Genomic DNA, 12,855 nt, shown 5'->3' with positions numbered 1-12,855 from the left:
CTAGACACAGGCTCTGTAGAGTAAATTCAAGGTTCATGAGAGTTTCCTGGATTCTCTTCCTGGGTACACAGCAGGAAAACTGCCCCCCCAAGTGGTCTCTGAACCTCAATGTCTTAAGCGTGACCCCAGGTGAGCAAAAGGTCTTGGGGAGAGGGCATACGAGTGGGTGGGGCATAGGAACCAGGAGGCACACGCATGCTTGCAGGCCTGCTTGGATCACAGCTGCCCAAGGCACCATCCAGCAGATCAGAAGCCAGTGAGTACCTGGCTAGGAGAGAGGCAGGCAAGCTCAGGTGACCTCTACACCTAGGGTGTGAACAAACTAATGCCCCCAGCATGATCTCCCCCATCACCCACCCACCCTGTTCTGCTCTGTGTGAGCAGCCCAGACTCCACATGGAACCTGGCCCCTGAACTTGCTCTGCTCCCTAACTCCAGGACTGCTGAGGGCTCATGAAAATGCAGTGACTGGTGTGCAAGGGGTACAGCACTGCTTGCCGGGGCAACAATCCTCCCAAGATGGATGATCACGTTCTTGGGGTGTTCTGGCTACCTGTCTGTGGGGCATCTGGGGAGCCTTCTGAAGAGAGGGACCCTGCTGGAAACATGGAGAATCTCCTCGGATCTTGCTTCTCTGGGCAAAAGGTTTCTGAGAAAGCAGACAGGATGGCCCCAGCTAGACTTTGGGGCTGTCAGGAGGCTGTGTCCCAACAGCACACCATGGTTCACCTCCACATTCTAAGAGCCAGGAGAGACCTTGCTGCAGCCCCCACATTTCACAGAGGGGCCTGGGAGAGGCCTTGGAGATGCTGCTCCAACTATGCCAACAGAGCCTACAGATCCAGAGGACTTGGGGGGCTGGAGAAAACATGGAGGGCCCAGATGGTGCCAGCTCCCTATAGGCTGGTCACTGGATTGGACAGCCTTGGGCTTCCATTCACCAGGGTGATGTCCCACTGCCTGCAGGCCAGATGCCCCCAAATCCTTTCAGTGAAGACCATCAGAACTACCGTGCCCAGGCCATAAGGGCCTTGCAGCCCCGACAGATGCTGCCCACATAGCCTAAGCACAGAAAACGGTGGCTAGCTATGGAGCCACCATCTCTGTGGTCTGTGAGACTGGCCGAGGCATCCCAGAGTAGCCAGGGAATGAGATCTGTGTCTCAGCCTCTCTCTGCCAAACAAGAGGCCCGTGAGCCAAGCCCCTCAGGTCGTCTGCCTAGAGAGAAGGGGACAGATGAGTGGCCCTCATGGAGTGGACAGCCCTGAGCCCCAGGAGCCATGGCCAAGCTATGTGGGACCAGCTGGGAGGCCATAGGTCCCAAATTCTTGTTGCACAGAGAAGGCCCCCATCTCAGAACCCAGAGGTGCCCCAAGCCCCTCCTTTGAGACTGATGCTGGCTGATGGCTGGTGACGAATGAGACCAGTGAATGCCTGACCAGGGCCTTGATGGGGTAGGGCCAGACATGTGGTGGCCAGAAGGGGCTGCGCCAGGCCACACACCCCCAGTTCATGGGCAAGGAGCTTCTTTGCTTGGACAGTGCAGGGGCCACAAGCAATATTCAGGGTCCTAGGTCAGCCAATGGGTGAACGGGCTCTGAGTTCCAAGACCCCAGATTGGCTGACTGTGGGGAGCTCTAGGGAGTCCTGAAACAGAGGGCTGGTGCCCAGAAAGTGAGTTGACTGATGGGACTTTTGTGCACAGTTATGAAGCACCTTGTTCCTCCCAGTATGGAGCCTTGTGTAACCCAGAATACTATCTATGGCATCTGCCTGCTGCCCATCCCAGGTGGGGTCCGTGATGGGGTGTCCTGGGAGCTGAGGATCGAAGGAGGGAAAGTGGGGTCTGGCCACATCCGCATGTACCGAGCCTCAGTGTATCCTGGACATGTGTCTCCTGGGCAGGCTCTGTGCCCTGGGTCCACGGTTGCCCTGTGGGTGTCTGGGAGCAGCTCCAGTCCATCCAGGAGCTGGGGTCTGGGCTTCAGAATGAGGACACGGCCAGGAGTGGGCACAGCGAGCGGGAGGCAGCTGAGGTCTCACGATGGCCCCACTGCCGTCTCCTCAACAGTCCCCAAACGATCCTCTGTGCAGTGGCTTTAGGGGTGTCTTTATGAGGGGACACACCACATCCAGCCCAGAGTGAGGGGAGCATCGCTGCACCACGGCTCCTGCCATCACTGTGAGCAGATGTTCGGTTGTGGCTACTGAACCCACACACAGCTCATTCGGGGGGCATGCGGCCGCCCCAGGAGCAGTCCCTCTGAGGCACCACTTGTCTTCCTCACCGCTCCCGTCGGGGGTGCCTTTCCCCTTTAAAGTCTGGGATGGAGGGAGGGAGTCGCAGGGTCTCCCCTGAGGAATCAGTTGTAGGAATAATTGGGCCAGCACAGCATGGAGCCATAGGCTCCTCCTGTGCTTCTGGAGAGGTGGCCTAGATGGAACCCAGGGGGGCAGCACGATTGTGGGGACCCCTGCCACCTACTGACTGACAGGCAGAGCCACATTCCCTGAAAAGCACCTGCTGGGAGGTGGGGGGCGAGGGAGGGGGCTCTGCACCCGGCACCCCCCGCCGCCGCCCTCGCCCATGCCTGCACAGCGCCGAGGGACGCCGAGAGGACCAGGCTGGGCGCAGGGAGAGGCCAGCTGTGGGCTGGGGCTGAGCACAGAGCCGCAGCCTGTGTGAGTGCGAGCGAGGGGGGCGCCAGCAGGGAGGAGCGGGAGCCAGGAAGCACCGCCCGCTCCCTCGCTCCCTCGCTCTCCGCTCTCGGCTCGGCTCGGCTCTGCGGGCTCAGAAGGTCCCTGTGTCTGCCCCTCTGCCTTCGGCGTCCCTGAGGCTGCAGACCCGAGCCCGTTCCTTCCCGGAGAGCCGAGGAGCGCCTGGCCGAAGAAGGACCCCTGGGCCGCCGCTGGAGGAGGACAGCTGCGGGAGGACCGGCCAGGGGACAGCGGATCTATGACAGCATCTGGGCTCCCTTCTCGCCAATGCAAACAGGAATATGCGGCACCTCCTCGCCTTCTTCTGCACGGGCTTGCTGGGTGCTGTAGTAGGGGCCAATTTCCCCAACAACATCCAGATCGGTGAGTGACTTCTGAGGGCTGACGGGCTGGGGGGTGTCTGGGCGCCTGAACCCCCCACCCACATCCACGGGTGCTGTGCAGGGGGCTGCCGGCATGGGGAGGGGCACCGAAGGGAGCAGAGCGGAGGCGAAGTACACACACACAGAGACACACGCGCGCACACACACGCACGCACGCACACACACGCACACACACACACACACACACACACACACACACACACACCCCAGGCAGGAACCTGTGACACATGGCAACTGCGCTGGCTGGCAGGGAGCATTGGGGGGAGGCGGTGAAGGTGCCGTGGAGAAGGCGTGTGTCCCCATCCCTTGTGTGCCGAGCCGGGGCTGCAAAGACACAGGTGGTGTCCCTCGCTGGGGGCAGGGGAGATGGCCTGGCCGTGCGCGTGCCCATGCACACGGTGCGGCCCCCACAACACTTCCACACCTGGGATCTCATAGCGGCTGCCCTACTGCCAGCCCCAGGGACTGGAGTGGGGGGGGGGTCTCCACTCAGCTCCCTGGCTTCCAGCTATCTCTTTCCATCTCCATGGTTCCCCGTGTTTCCCACACACAAACACGCAGACAAGCTCCTGGCCCTTTCCCGGAACCCCCAGTTCCTGGGCTGGGATTTGGAGGTTCATTCCCCACCTTCTCTCTTAGGGCTACAAAAGGGAACCCTCTCCCCCCCCCCCACTGTGAGGCCTTCTGGAGCTGTTGCTTACAGGATAACGAGGAGTGAGAGCTGGTGGGGCCACAGCAGCCCCCGTGCAAGTGCAGAGGCAGCCACAGGCTGGCACTGGGCTCCCCCACCCCCACTTTTCTGCTCTGGCCCCTGTAAGGAAATGATGCTGCCTTGCACTCCCACAACCGTGAAGGAGACAAAGACTTACCAGGCAAAGTTTGGGGGGCTGGTGTCAGTGTTCCGTGTATTGGGGAACTCTTGTGCCAGGGGCTTTTGTGGGGTGCGGCCACTCAAACATGCTCTGAGGGCTTAGGAAGGGTCCTGGAGAAACTTGTCTCTTGACACCTGTTAGGCCCCTCCTGGAGCATGTGTGTACCTAATATGCATGTGTGTACAGTGTGTACATGCACAGAATGTGTATGTATGCATGTAAACATATTCACTGTACATGTGTGTGCTCTTGCCACATGCAGAGTGAAACTTCTACCCAGACATTCAGGGCTGCACCCCCACCTCACTCATTCAGGGGTAGAGGGACTAGTCTTGTCCAGTCACTTTGGCATGGGGCAGAGACACAGATGTGGGATCTAAGTAGCAGCTTCTGCACTTAACTCCATGGGTTTTTACCCTACTTGCTAGAAGTCCAGGGGATGGAGTCTTTTGAGGGCCGCACATTGGTTAGCTGCCCCAGCATGGTCCTTGTCTAAAATCACTATCTCCAAAGCAGTCACTAGAGCCTCACTCTGTGGAATGACTTTGACAAGCTCATGGCCCTCAGACAAGGCTGGTGCTGCTGCTCCATGTTGCAAAGGGCCCCCAGACTCAACTTCCTCCTGCCGGAGTCCATCAGGGTGCATAAGCACCCCAGACTGGGAAGGCCCTCTCCTTGTCACCCAAGTGAGCAGGGTTGGCTGCACTCATGGCCCTGGAGCTAGATTGGTGGCCAGTCCTGAGCTTTGCTGGCCATGGAGAGAGATTGACCCTATGCAGTGCATCCTGGAAATGATCTGAAGCCCCTGGTCCTTGAGGCCGAGGTCATGTAGGTCAACAGATATAGAAAGCACTTATGTAATGCTTAATTCTGCCTGGAGTTGGACAGTGGAGGCAGAGGTCCCTGAGCATGCCTGACCCATAGCTAGGCCAAGAGCACAGTCCAAGCATGTTGGGTCAGAGCACTGCCCTGGCCAAGCAGGGAGGGGAGGCTGAGAACCCTGAGCCCTCACTTCTTAGGGCACCAGTTGGGGAATGCCCCACATCAACACTCCAGGACTAGGAGAGACTTTCCCCGGGCATTTCTGAGGACACAGCCCAACATGTGGGCAAAGACACAGTCCCGAACATCTGTAGGAGCAGTGTCCACATCCGGGGGCATCTTCTGCTGGTCCCTATCACAGGTCCTGATGTGAAAGTGGCAACTGGAAGAGATGGAGTGGGGGTGGGAGTCTGAGGGAGCCATCCGCTCTACATGTGCTTGTTTGTCCTCTCTCCAGGGGGATTATTTCCGAACCAGCAGTCCCAGGAGCATGCAGCGTTTAGATTCGCCCTGTCACAACTCACGGAGCCCCCCAAGCTGCTCCCCCAGATCGACATTGTGAATATCAGTGACAGCTTCGAGATGACCTACCGATGTGAGTGATGTCTCTGCGGCGCAGGGAGGGGTGTCTGCCCCATGGGGGGTTGGTCTTTGCTGCCACTCTCGCCTGTACCCCTAAAACAACATTTTACAGGGGCTGGGCATGCCCCTCTCTCTCCATTTGGTGGGTCCAGCCCCAAGGTGATCCGTTCTGGGAAAACTCCAAAACACAAACAAGAGGTTTGGTATGGGAAAGGTAGTTTGTGTGTCCGTTCCCAGTCCATCAGCAAATGTCCCTGTTGTTTTATAAGAAGGTGGATGGGACGAGCCATTTGGCCGGGCTCCCATTCTTGAAAATGACCCTCAATTCTTTGAGAATGGGCATTTTGCTTCTTTCCAAAATGTCCCAAAGGTGGACAGCGGGAAGCACTGAAAGAGAACATGGAAAGGGTGGGGATTCTGATTCTGGGATGGCCAACGTGTCTCCCAGAGGCCAGTGCTCAAGGCCACAGCTACCCAGAAAAGCAGTCTGGAATTTAGGGCTGCATGAGTTCACTGCTGGAGACAGGAGCTATCTGAAGCATGAGCCGGTAGATGGGCTTTGGGTGAAGCATGCGTTTGGAGATGCCCTGAAACTGTCAGGCATAGTGCAATGCTGGGACCCATTTCCTCCTTGTTGTCTCCGTCCCTCCTGGGGGTGTAATACTTTGCACACAACAAACATGGGTAGTTCAGAAAGAGAATCACAGTTCTGGCGACTGTGAGGGCGAAGGGGTGACCCTGATGAGGTTTCCAGACAGAGGGTGCTGGATCCCAAGTGCATTAGCGCTGGCTGAGCAACTTTTCTGGATCGGAGCTCCCTCCCCTTCTCCTTCCCTATGAGGGAGGAGCAGGACACAGAGGCTGCTCCCAGCTGCTCCCAAGCCCATCCCTCTAGAATGTGCTGTTTGTCTTGATGTAGCTGGATCTAGACTTTAAGAGTAGGAGGGATTCCTCCTAGCATAGCTCTTCCCGAAGAGGTCTTGGACACTTCCTGCTGTGACTGTGATCCTTCATGCCAGAGACCTGTGGGGCAAGCACGAATTCATAACACTACATGGAACGTCTCAGCCCCGTGACTGTGTGTCTCAGAGCTGGCACCGGCCATACAAGCGTGACCCGCTATAGCTGTCTTTCTGAGGAATGCTACAATCCTGCTGAGTAGGTGTAGTGGGGTCATAGTTGACCCGCATCCCTGTGGTTGCTCTGAGCAGGGTCTGGCCAGTGGACATGGTCTGAGTCTCTGTGGCTAGCAAAGTCTCCATGGACAGCAGAGCACATGCTTTGGAGCACAGGATGCACCTTGTGTCATTGTCCACTGCCGGGCCAGAGCATAGTGGGTAGGGCATTTGCCTTGCGTGCGGCCTGCCCGGATTTGATCCCAGGCGTCCACATGGTCCCTCAAGCCTGTGAGGAGTCAACCCTGAGTGCCAATGGGCATGACCCCCATAAAGCTAGTTGTCCACTGCTATGACCATCCATCCCATCCTTGCCTGCAGCTCAGGAAGGTATCCCTAGCTGTCATGGAGGAGAAAAAAAATGGCTGCATGTGTGCAGAGCTGTGGGGAGGAATATGACCCCAATGTCAGGCAGTTGATGGTCAAGACAAGATAATAAAAGGTTGAAAGAGAGGCCGTGCTCGAGGCCAGAGGGAGGCCTTAAGTCAGTATCCACACAATCTCGGACTCACACTGTAATGGGGGTCATGGCCCCCAAACCATGATATGGGTGGCTTCAGAGAAGGGACTAGGTCCTAATATCCTGTCTCAGGCAGGCTTTCATCACTGTGGCTCCTGAGAAGCACCTTCGTGATTGTGTACTGGAGTGCAGGGACAGGAAGGAACTAGGTGAGCCAGACTTGGTCCCTGTCCATGAGGCTGATGGTCACCAAGTGAAAATGGCTGTGCACATCAGAGCAGGACTTCTGAGTCTCAAGACATACTGGCATCCTGGAACCACCACCTACCTGTATGCAGTGCTGCCTCTCCCAGGAGGTGAGGGAAGGTCTCGGCTTCCAGCTTTGTGGGTGTGGAAGATAATCAGCTCACAGTCTTGTCACACTGAGAAGACACCATCATGGAAGTAGAGGGTCAGTGTAGGGGGTGCTCAGCTGTTGCAGATGGAAATGTGCCCTTTGGGACTGGTGCTATGCCTTAGTCACCTTCCAGGCCCACCTAGGAGACTCCTTCAGGAGGATTAGTAGCAGCAGGAGAGAAAGCAGTGTGCGGATCTGGGATCATGACAGTGTGACCAGAGGACAGTGTGAATAAGCCTGGGCACCCAGCCGTCAAGCTTCCTTCTCTGGCATCCTTAAGGGATCTGGTCAGGAACCCAGAGCCTTATGGGGGCTCAACATACCCTGCATACCTTGTGCACCCCCAGAAGCAACAACAGTCATGGGGCTGTCGCTGGCCTCTCCTGGTGCTGTGATGGTTAGGATAGAATGTCAAAATACCAAGTGAGGTTTCCGCCTGCCATCATGTCACAATTGCGGCTCTGTCCTTCCCCGCCATTCTGTCCATCCCTGCATCCAGAGAGTTATGGGCCGGCTTGGCACCAGGGTGGAGGGAGGGCAAGCAGGCAGCTTCTCCTCTGTCCAGGGAGGCCCAGTCCAGCCTGAGGCTGCAAGATTCATTGCATACAGGCCCCCAAGAAACCTGGTGAGAGCAACCCCAGGTTTGACTGTTCCATTCCCCTAGACTCCAGTGCTTGGAGCAACCCTGTGGGCAAACTCAGCTAAGGAACCATTAACCTGGGATCAAACTCTGACTCTTTAATCTCAAGAAAGTCTTGGATTCCCTGGGAAGGGATTCCAGAGCCCTCTGCTAAGTCCAAACTTGGTTTATGCTTAGAAACACCAATGCCAGTACTAGTCTCCTAGGTGGTTCTGGAAGGTGACTAAGGCATAGCACCAGTACTAGCAGCAACCTGCTGCAGAGAACCAGGGACTGAGGGGTGTGGAAACCCAGGGACCAGGAGCAGAAACCTGACCCCCCTGCCAGGCCTGTTGCAGAGAAAACCAAGGCTGTGACTGAAGCCTCTGCCAGAGCAGTTGGAGGTATGAGTCAGGTCCATGATCGGGAATCTCCCAGGGAGATCTTGCGAGGAAGCACCCCACTAAAGCCAGGCTCAAGCTGGAGGGGGTCATATATGTGCTGGGTGAGAGGTACTTGGTGCTGGTATGCACTGACCTCACTTCCTAGTCCCCTGCATGCAGCGAACAGTGCACACAGCCTGAGATCACCCTTCTCAGCGCAAGCTGGAGAATCAGAGCTTCTGCCTGCAGATTTCGGTCTCTGAGTGTCAGAGGAATGAGCCCATGGGGGACACTGGAGGCTCCCCAAACAATACCAAGTGCCTCAGTCAGCTGTGCTGAATACTAATGAGCAGCAAGGGCTCTGTGGTCTGGCATGGTGGGAAGCAGGATCCATACCTGGCACCCAGCAGGCCAGGGCTGACATAACTGGTCAGGACAGGTTCCTCCAGGGAGACCCTCCTCATGGCCTGGCAGCACACAGCCCTCTCAGAGCTTCCTATCACAGAGCACCAATGGCTCTCTAGGTTCTCTGAACTGCCAATGGCACCTACAGCCCTGTGCCCACTGTTCGCCTAGTATCTGAAGCGGGAGCCCAGGCATGCTGCTTGCTGAAGCTCCTAGCACTGACCTTCAGATATGCCAGGCTTCCACCTTGGCCTGGTTTTCCCAAGTATGTCCAGCATCTCTTTGTTTCAATATCAGCCTCTTAGAGTGAGGGACTCAATACATGACCCCTGACCAGAATGGCCACGTATGGTCCCAAGGGTCGAGCCAGCAGGGCTGTGGGAGAACACAGGCCCCCAGAAGCCCTCCAAATACTGACATATAAGAGCTATGTCCCAGTTGCCTGGCAAGCAGGATACCGCGCATGTGTCTGGCCTGTCCTACTCACCGGGTATTCATCTCTATCAAGCTGCAGGTGCCACACACACTCCAGGGAGAAGTGCCCTTTGCACCCACAGCCACCCTCTAAGATACAAGGGCATGAACACCATGGTTTGGGACTCAATGGGCTCCCCATCAGAACAGTGAGGCTCAAAGATTGTTTGCTGGACTCAGGGCTTGACCCACAGGAATCTGCTCAGATGGACAGGACCTTAGAAAACCACTGAGACACTGATTGGTTATTTCCGTTATTCATACATTTATTTCCTCACTCTCTGTTCATCCATTCATTCATTCATTCCTTTGTTCATTCATTTGTTTGATCCAATGTTCATGGTCTCATTCATTCAATCATTAACTCATTTATTCATTGTTGTCTTGTTCATTCTCATTCATTCATTCATTCGTTGTCTCATTTATTCATTTGTTGTGTCGTTTATTTTATCTCATTCCTTCATTATCTCACTCACTCATTTATTCCTTTGTTCATTATCTCATTCACTCATCCATTAGTTCATTGACTCAGTGGATCAGACACTCCATTCTCCCCTTCCCGACCCTAAAGGATGGCTTTTCCCCAGACTGAGACTCGGCAAAGCTTTCTCAGTGGCAGCTGCAGGAGTCGAGTTCATTGTCTATTCCAGGGTTTGGCCCTTGGAAGGGAGAAGAAAAACACTGCCAGCATCGATTTCCCCAAACAAGGGGCTTACACAGGGACGGGGTGAGCCCCAGAGATGGGGAGAAGAGAGCACTGTCTCTCTTCTCACATACACTGCATGGAGAGCAGAAGCACACATAATAGAAGATAGATCAGGTTTTCTGGCCTGGGGGATTGCGAGGGTCTGGAGAGAGGCAGCAGGGTATAGACCAGATATGCACCCCAGGTTCACACAGTGATCCCAAAATCTGGGTGTGTGGAATCAGGTATCAGACCAGTTTTCTCCACTCAGCACACCCTACCTCTCATTCACAGCAGGATTCCCCACCCCCTGAGCCTGTTGGTGTGTCTCTCCTGGGACAATGACCAGAAGCAGGGATGCCCTTATGCCTTCCAGGGCTAGAGGGAGCTGAGGATGTGGGAGACCTAACTCTCCCTCTTTGGGCCTCAGGATGCATATGAGATTCTCTGCATGTTTTTCTGGGGCGCTCAGCTTGGGATACAGCCAAAAGCAGCGCTGGACTCCTGCTTGTGGTGCTTGCTGCATGGGAAGAAAAGGAGTTTATTACCTTTCTAGTGAGGAAAGGGGAGGGCTGCTCTAAAAGCTTCTGAGAAGATTCTGGGGGATGGAGGAGGGTGGATGGGCCCTGGTGGGATGGCCATGTGTGGGCTTTGGGAAACCCCTGAGGGCATCCGCAAAATGGCGGCTGTGCTCTGTGTTGTGTGTATGAGTATGTGCACTGGTGTACACACGTGTGTACATGAATGTGTTCATGGGGTGTGTACATGGACATGTACATTGGTTGTGTAGTGTGTGTTCGTGTTCCATGAGTGTGTGCTTATTACGGGTGTGCGTGGGTGTGCATGGTGTGTTATGGGAATGTATGGGCATGCATACACGTGCCTTGTGTACACAGGCATGTACATGTGTATACATGGGTATGGGTGGCATGCACATGCATGCATGGGTTTGTATAGATGTGTGTGTATGTACACAGGATACATGGGGGTATATCTAGGTGCGTCCATGTGCATTTGTGTACATGGCTGTAGGGTCTGTGTATGGTTGTGCATGTGTGAATATATGTGTGCATGGGTACATGGGTGTGGTGTGGGCATGTGCATACATGGGGTGCATGGGCATGTCTGGTTTAAACCAGTGGTATGTGTATGGATGTGAGTGGGTACACACATGAGTGTGGACATGTGTGCTTGCATGTGTGGGGGGTATGCAGGACTGTATAAATAAATTCCTTAGTGAGCTCTGCTTGCTCCTTCCCAGCTGCTTCTGAATTGACTGTGACCCCACTTGTGACAAGAAGCTCAGAGACTAAGGTCACTAGAGGTGCCTGCCCAGGGCTCAGGCAGAGCTGCTGCCGTAAGGAGGGTTGGAGGCGAAGGGGCTGTGGCCAGGCCCAGCCTGCACCTGCACCTGCACATGGTCCTTCCACAGCACCTCAGGAGGCCTGGACACAAAGCCCCTGCATGTTGCAGGGAACTGCTCGCAAACAGGCACCCAACAATTTGAATGCATGTGATTATGACATTAAGGATAAACTTCCCATCTTCTTTCTGAAATGTCAACTTAAAAATTAAGAACAGATTTGTATTAATGTCTTCAGCCATGACTTTTTAGCTGAGTCGCACATATGCTGCTTGGAATATTACATTTCTTTCTAATTGCTTCCTAAAAGCCCATTGGACATATGTGCCCTGATTTATTTAATCTGTCTCTTTTTAGTGACTAGCTAATCAGTGCTTCCCAAAAAGAGTGAGGCCGCTCCTGAGGGATGCTGGAATTCTGGAGGGGGCAGCAGTAACCTTGGTGCAACTAGGGGTCGGTTTCTGTTCATTGGCAGAGAAAAGTCAAATTTCTAGGGTGCTGTGGAGTGATTGGCTTGTTGAAAGAGAGATGGTGGAACCAGAAAGCCTGACATTCTCTGATCTAGTTTATTTTCTTATTTGTAAAAGTAGTGTCACAATAGTCACCCCAGTAAATGATGGCACATTTGTTCTATGTGTTGTTAAGATAATTTCAGACAGAAGGACAATCCCCAATGAAACGGTACAGAATAAAGAGCATGTATGACCAGAGAAATCCTTTGGTCATGGTGCTTCCTGTGACCTGCACTCACCGTGTGACCTTGAAACTCCTTCCTGTCCCCTGCAGCTCCCATATGGTTCATGTGTGGGAGAGACACAATTCTCAGGGCTATTAGATGAGGAAGTGCCATTATTTACAGGCAGGAGCTTTGAAACATCAGAAGTGCCAGGCGGACACAGGCTGATATAATTAAGCAGCCTTCTCATCTATTAGCATAAATGCACCGTGAGTACAATGTGGCTAATTAAACTTTAGTGTTTGCCTAGGAGGGTGGTCATTATCTAGGAGTGAATCGAGTTCATGGATGGGGAAAACCAAAGTCTCTAGGAGGCTCTGTGTACCCTGGGCCCGAATACACAGCACCCAGAACCAGTGTACTTCACTCAGCAGTGACTCCGTGGAAAACAAGAAGGCTTTTTGCAGGGCGCACAGTGGCAACTTCAACTTCAGGGAACTGGGGGGCGACTCCGTTAGGCCTGAGAGTAGCCAAACTCTTGGCAGAAAGAGGCTGACATTCAGCGGGGAGAATTTGGCTCACCAGAAGTCTGAGAAGCATCCCCAGAGCTGCAGACTCCTCCCCTTACTTACTGGCCCACAAATACAGATACCCCCTGCAGGATCCCACAGGACCCCGACTTCTCTGTGGCAAATCCAGGGAGGAGACATCCCTTCTCAGTTATCCCCCATAGTCTGAGTGAAGAGATATTTGCATAGCTAGTCTGCTCATAAGACCAGGGTGGGTACATAGTACTGAAGAAGGTCCAGTAGGCTGTGGGCCAATTTGCCCCCAAATTCTG

At 54.5% G+C, this 12,855-nt stretch overlaps 1 protein-coding gene and 1 long non-coding RNA gene across 5 annotated transcripts in view; both read left to right on the top strand.

Annotated features, from left to right (window-relative positions):
* LOC126012273 (uncharacterized) overlaps positions 1–12,855 on the top strand; it is a 352,275-nt gene that overhangs the window by 207,002 nt on the left and 132,418 nt on the right. The window lies entirely within an intron of this gene.
* GRIA1 (glutamate ionotropic receptor AMPA type subunit 1) overlaps positions 2,911–12,855 on the top strand; it is a 140,396-nt gene continuing 130,451 nt past the window's right edge. For all 3 annotated transcript variants that reach the window (XM_049776042.1, XM_049776043.1, XM_049776041.1), the window contains exons 1-2: positions 2,911–3,081; positions 5,253–5,390. In XM_049776042.1, coding sequence (XP_049631999.1) covers positions 3,000–3,081; positions 5,253–5,390 — 220 coding nt within the window. In that variant the 5' untranslated portion in view covers positions 2,911–2,999. The remainder of the gene's footprint in view (positions 3,082–5,252; positions 5,391–12,855) is intronic.

The sequence above is a fragment of the Suncus etruscus genome, chromosome 6 (assembly GCF_024139225.1).
Source record: "Suncus etruscus isolate mSunEtr1 chromosome 6, mSunEtr1.pri.cur, whole genome shotgun sequence".
Classification (NCBI taxonomy): Eukaryota; Metazoa; Chordata; class Mammalia; order Eulipotyphla; family Soricidae; genus Suncus; species Suncus etruscus.
This window is presented reverse-complemented; position numbering and strand designations above follow the sequence as displayed.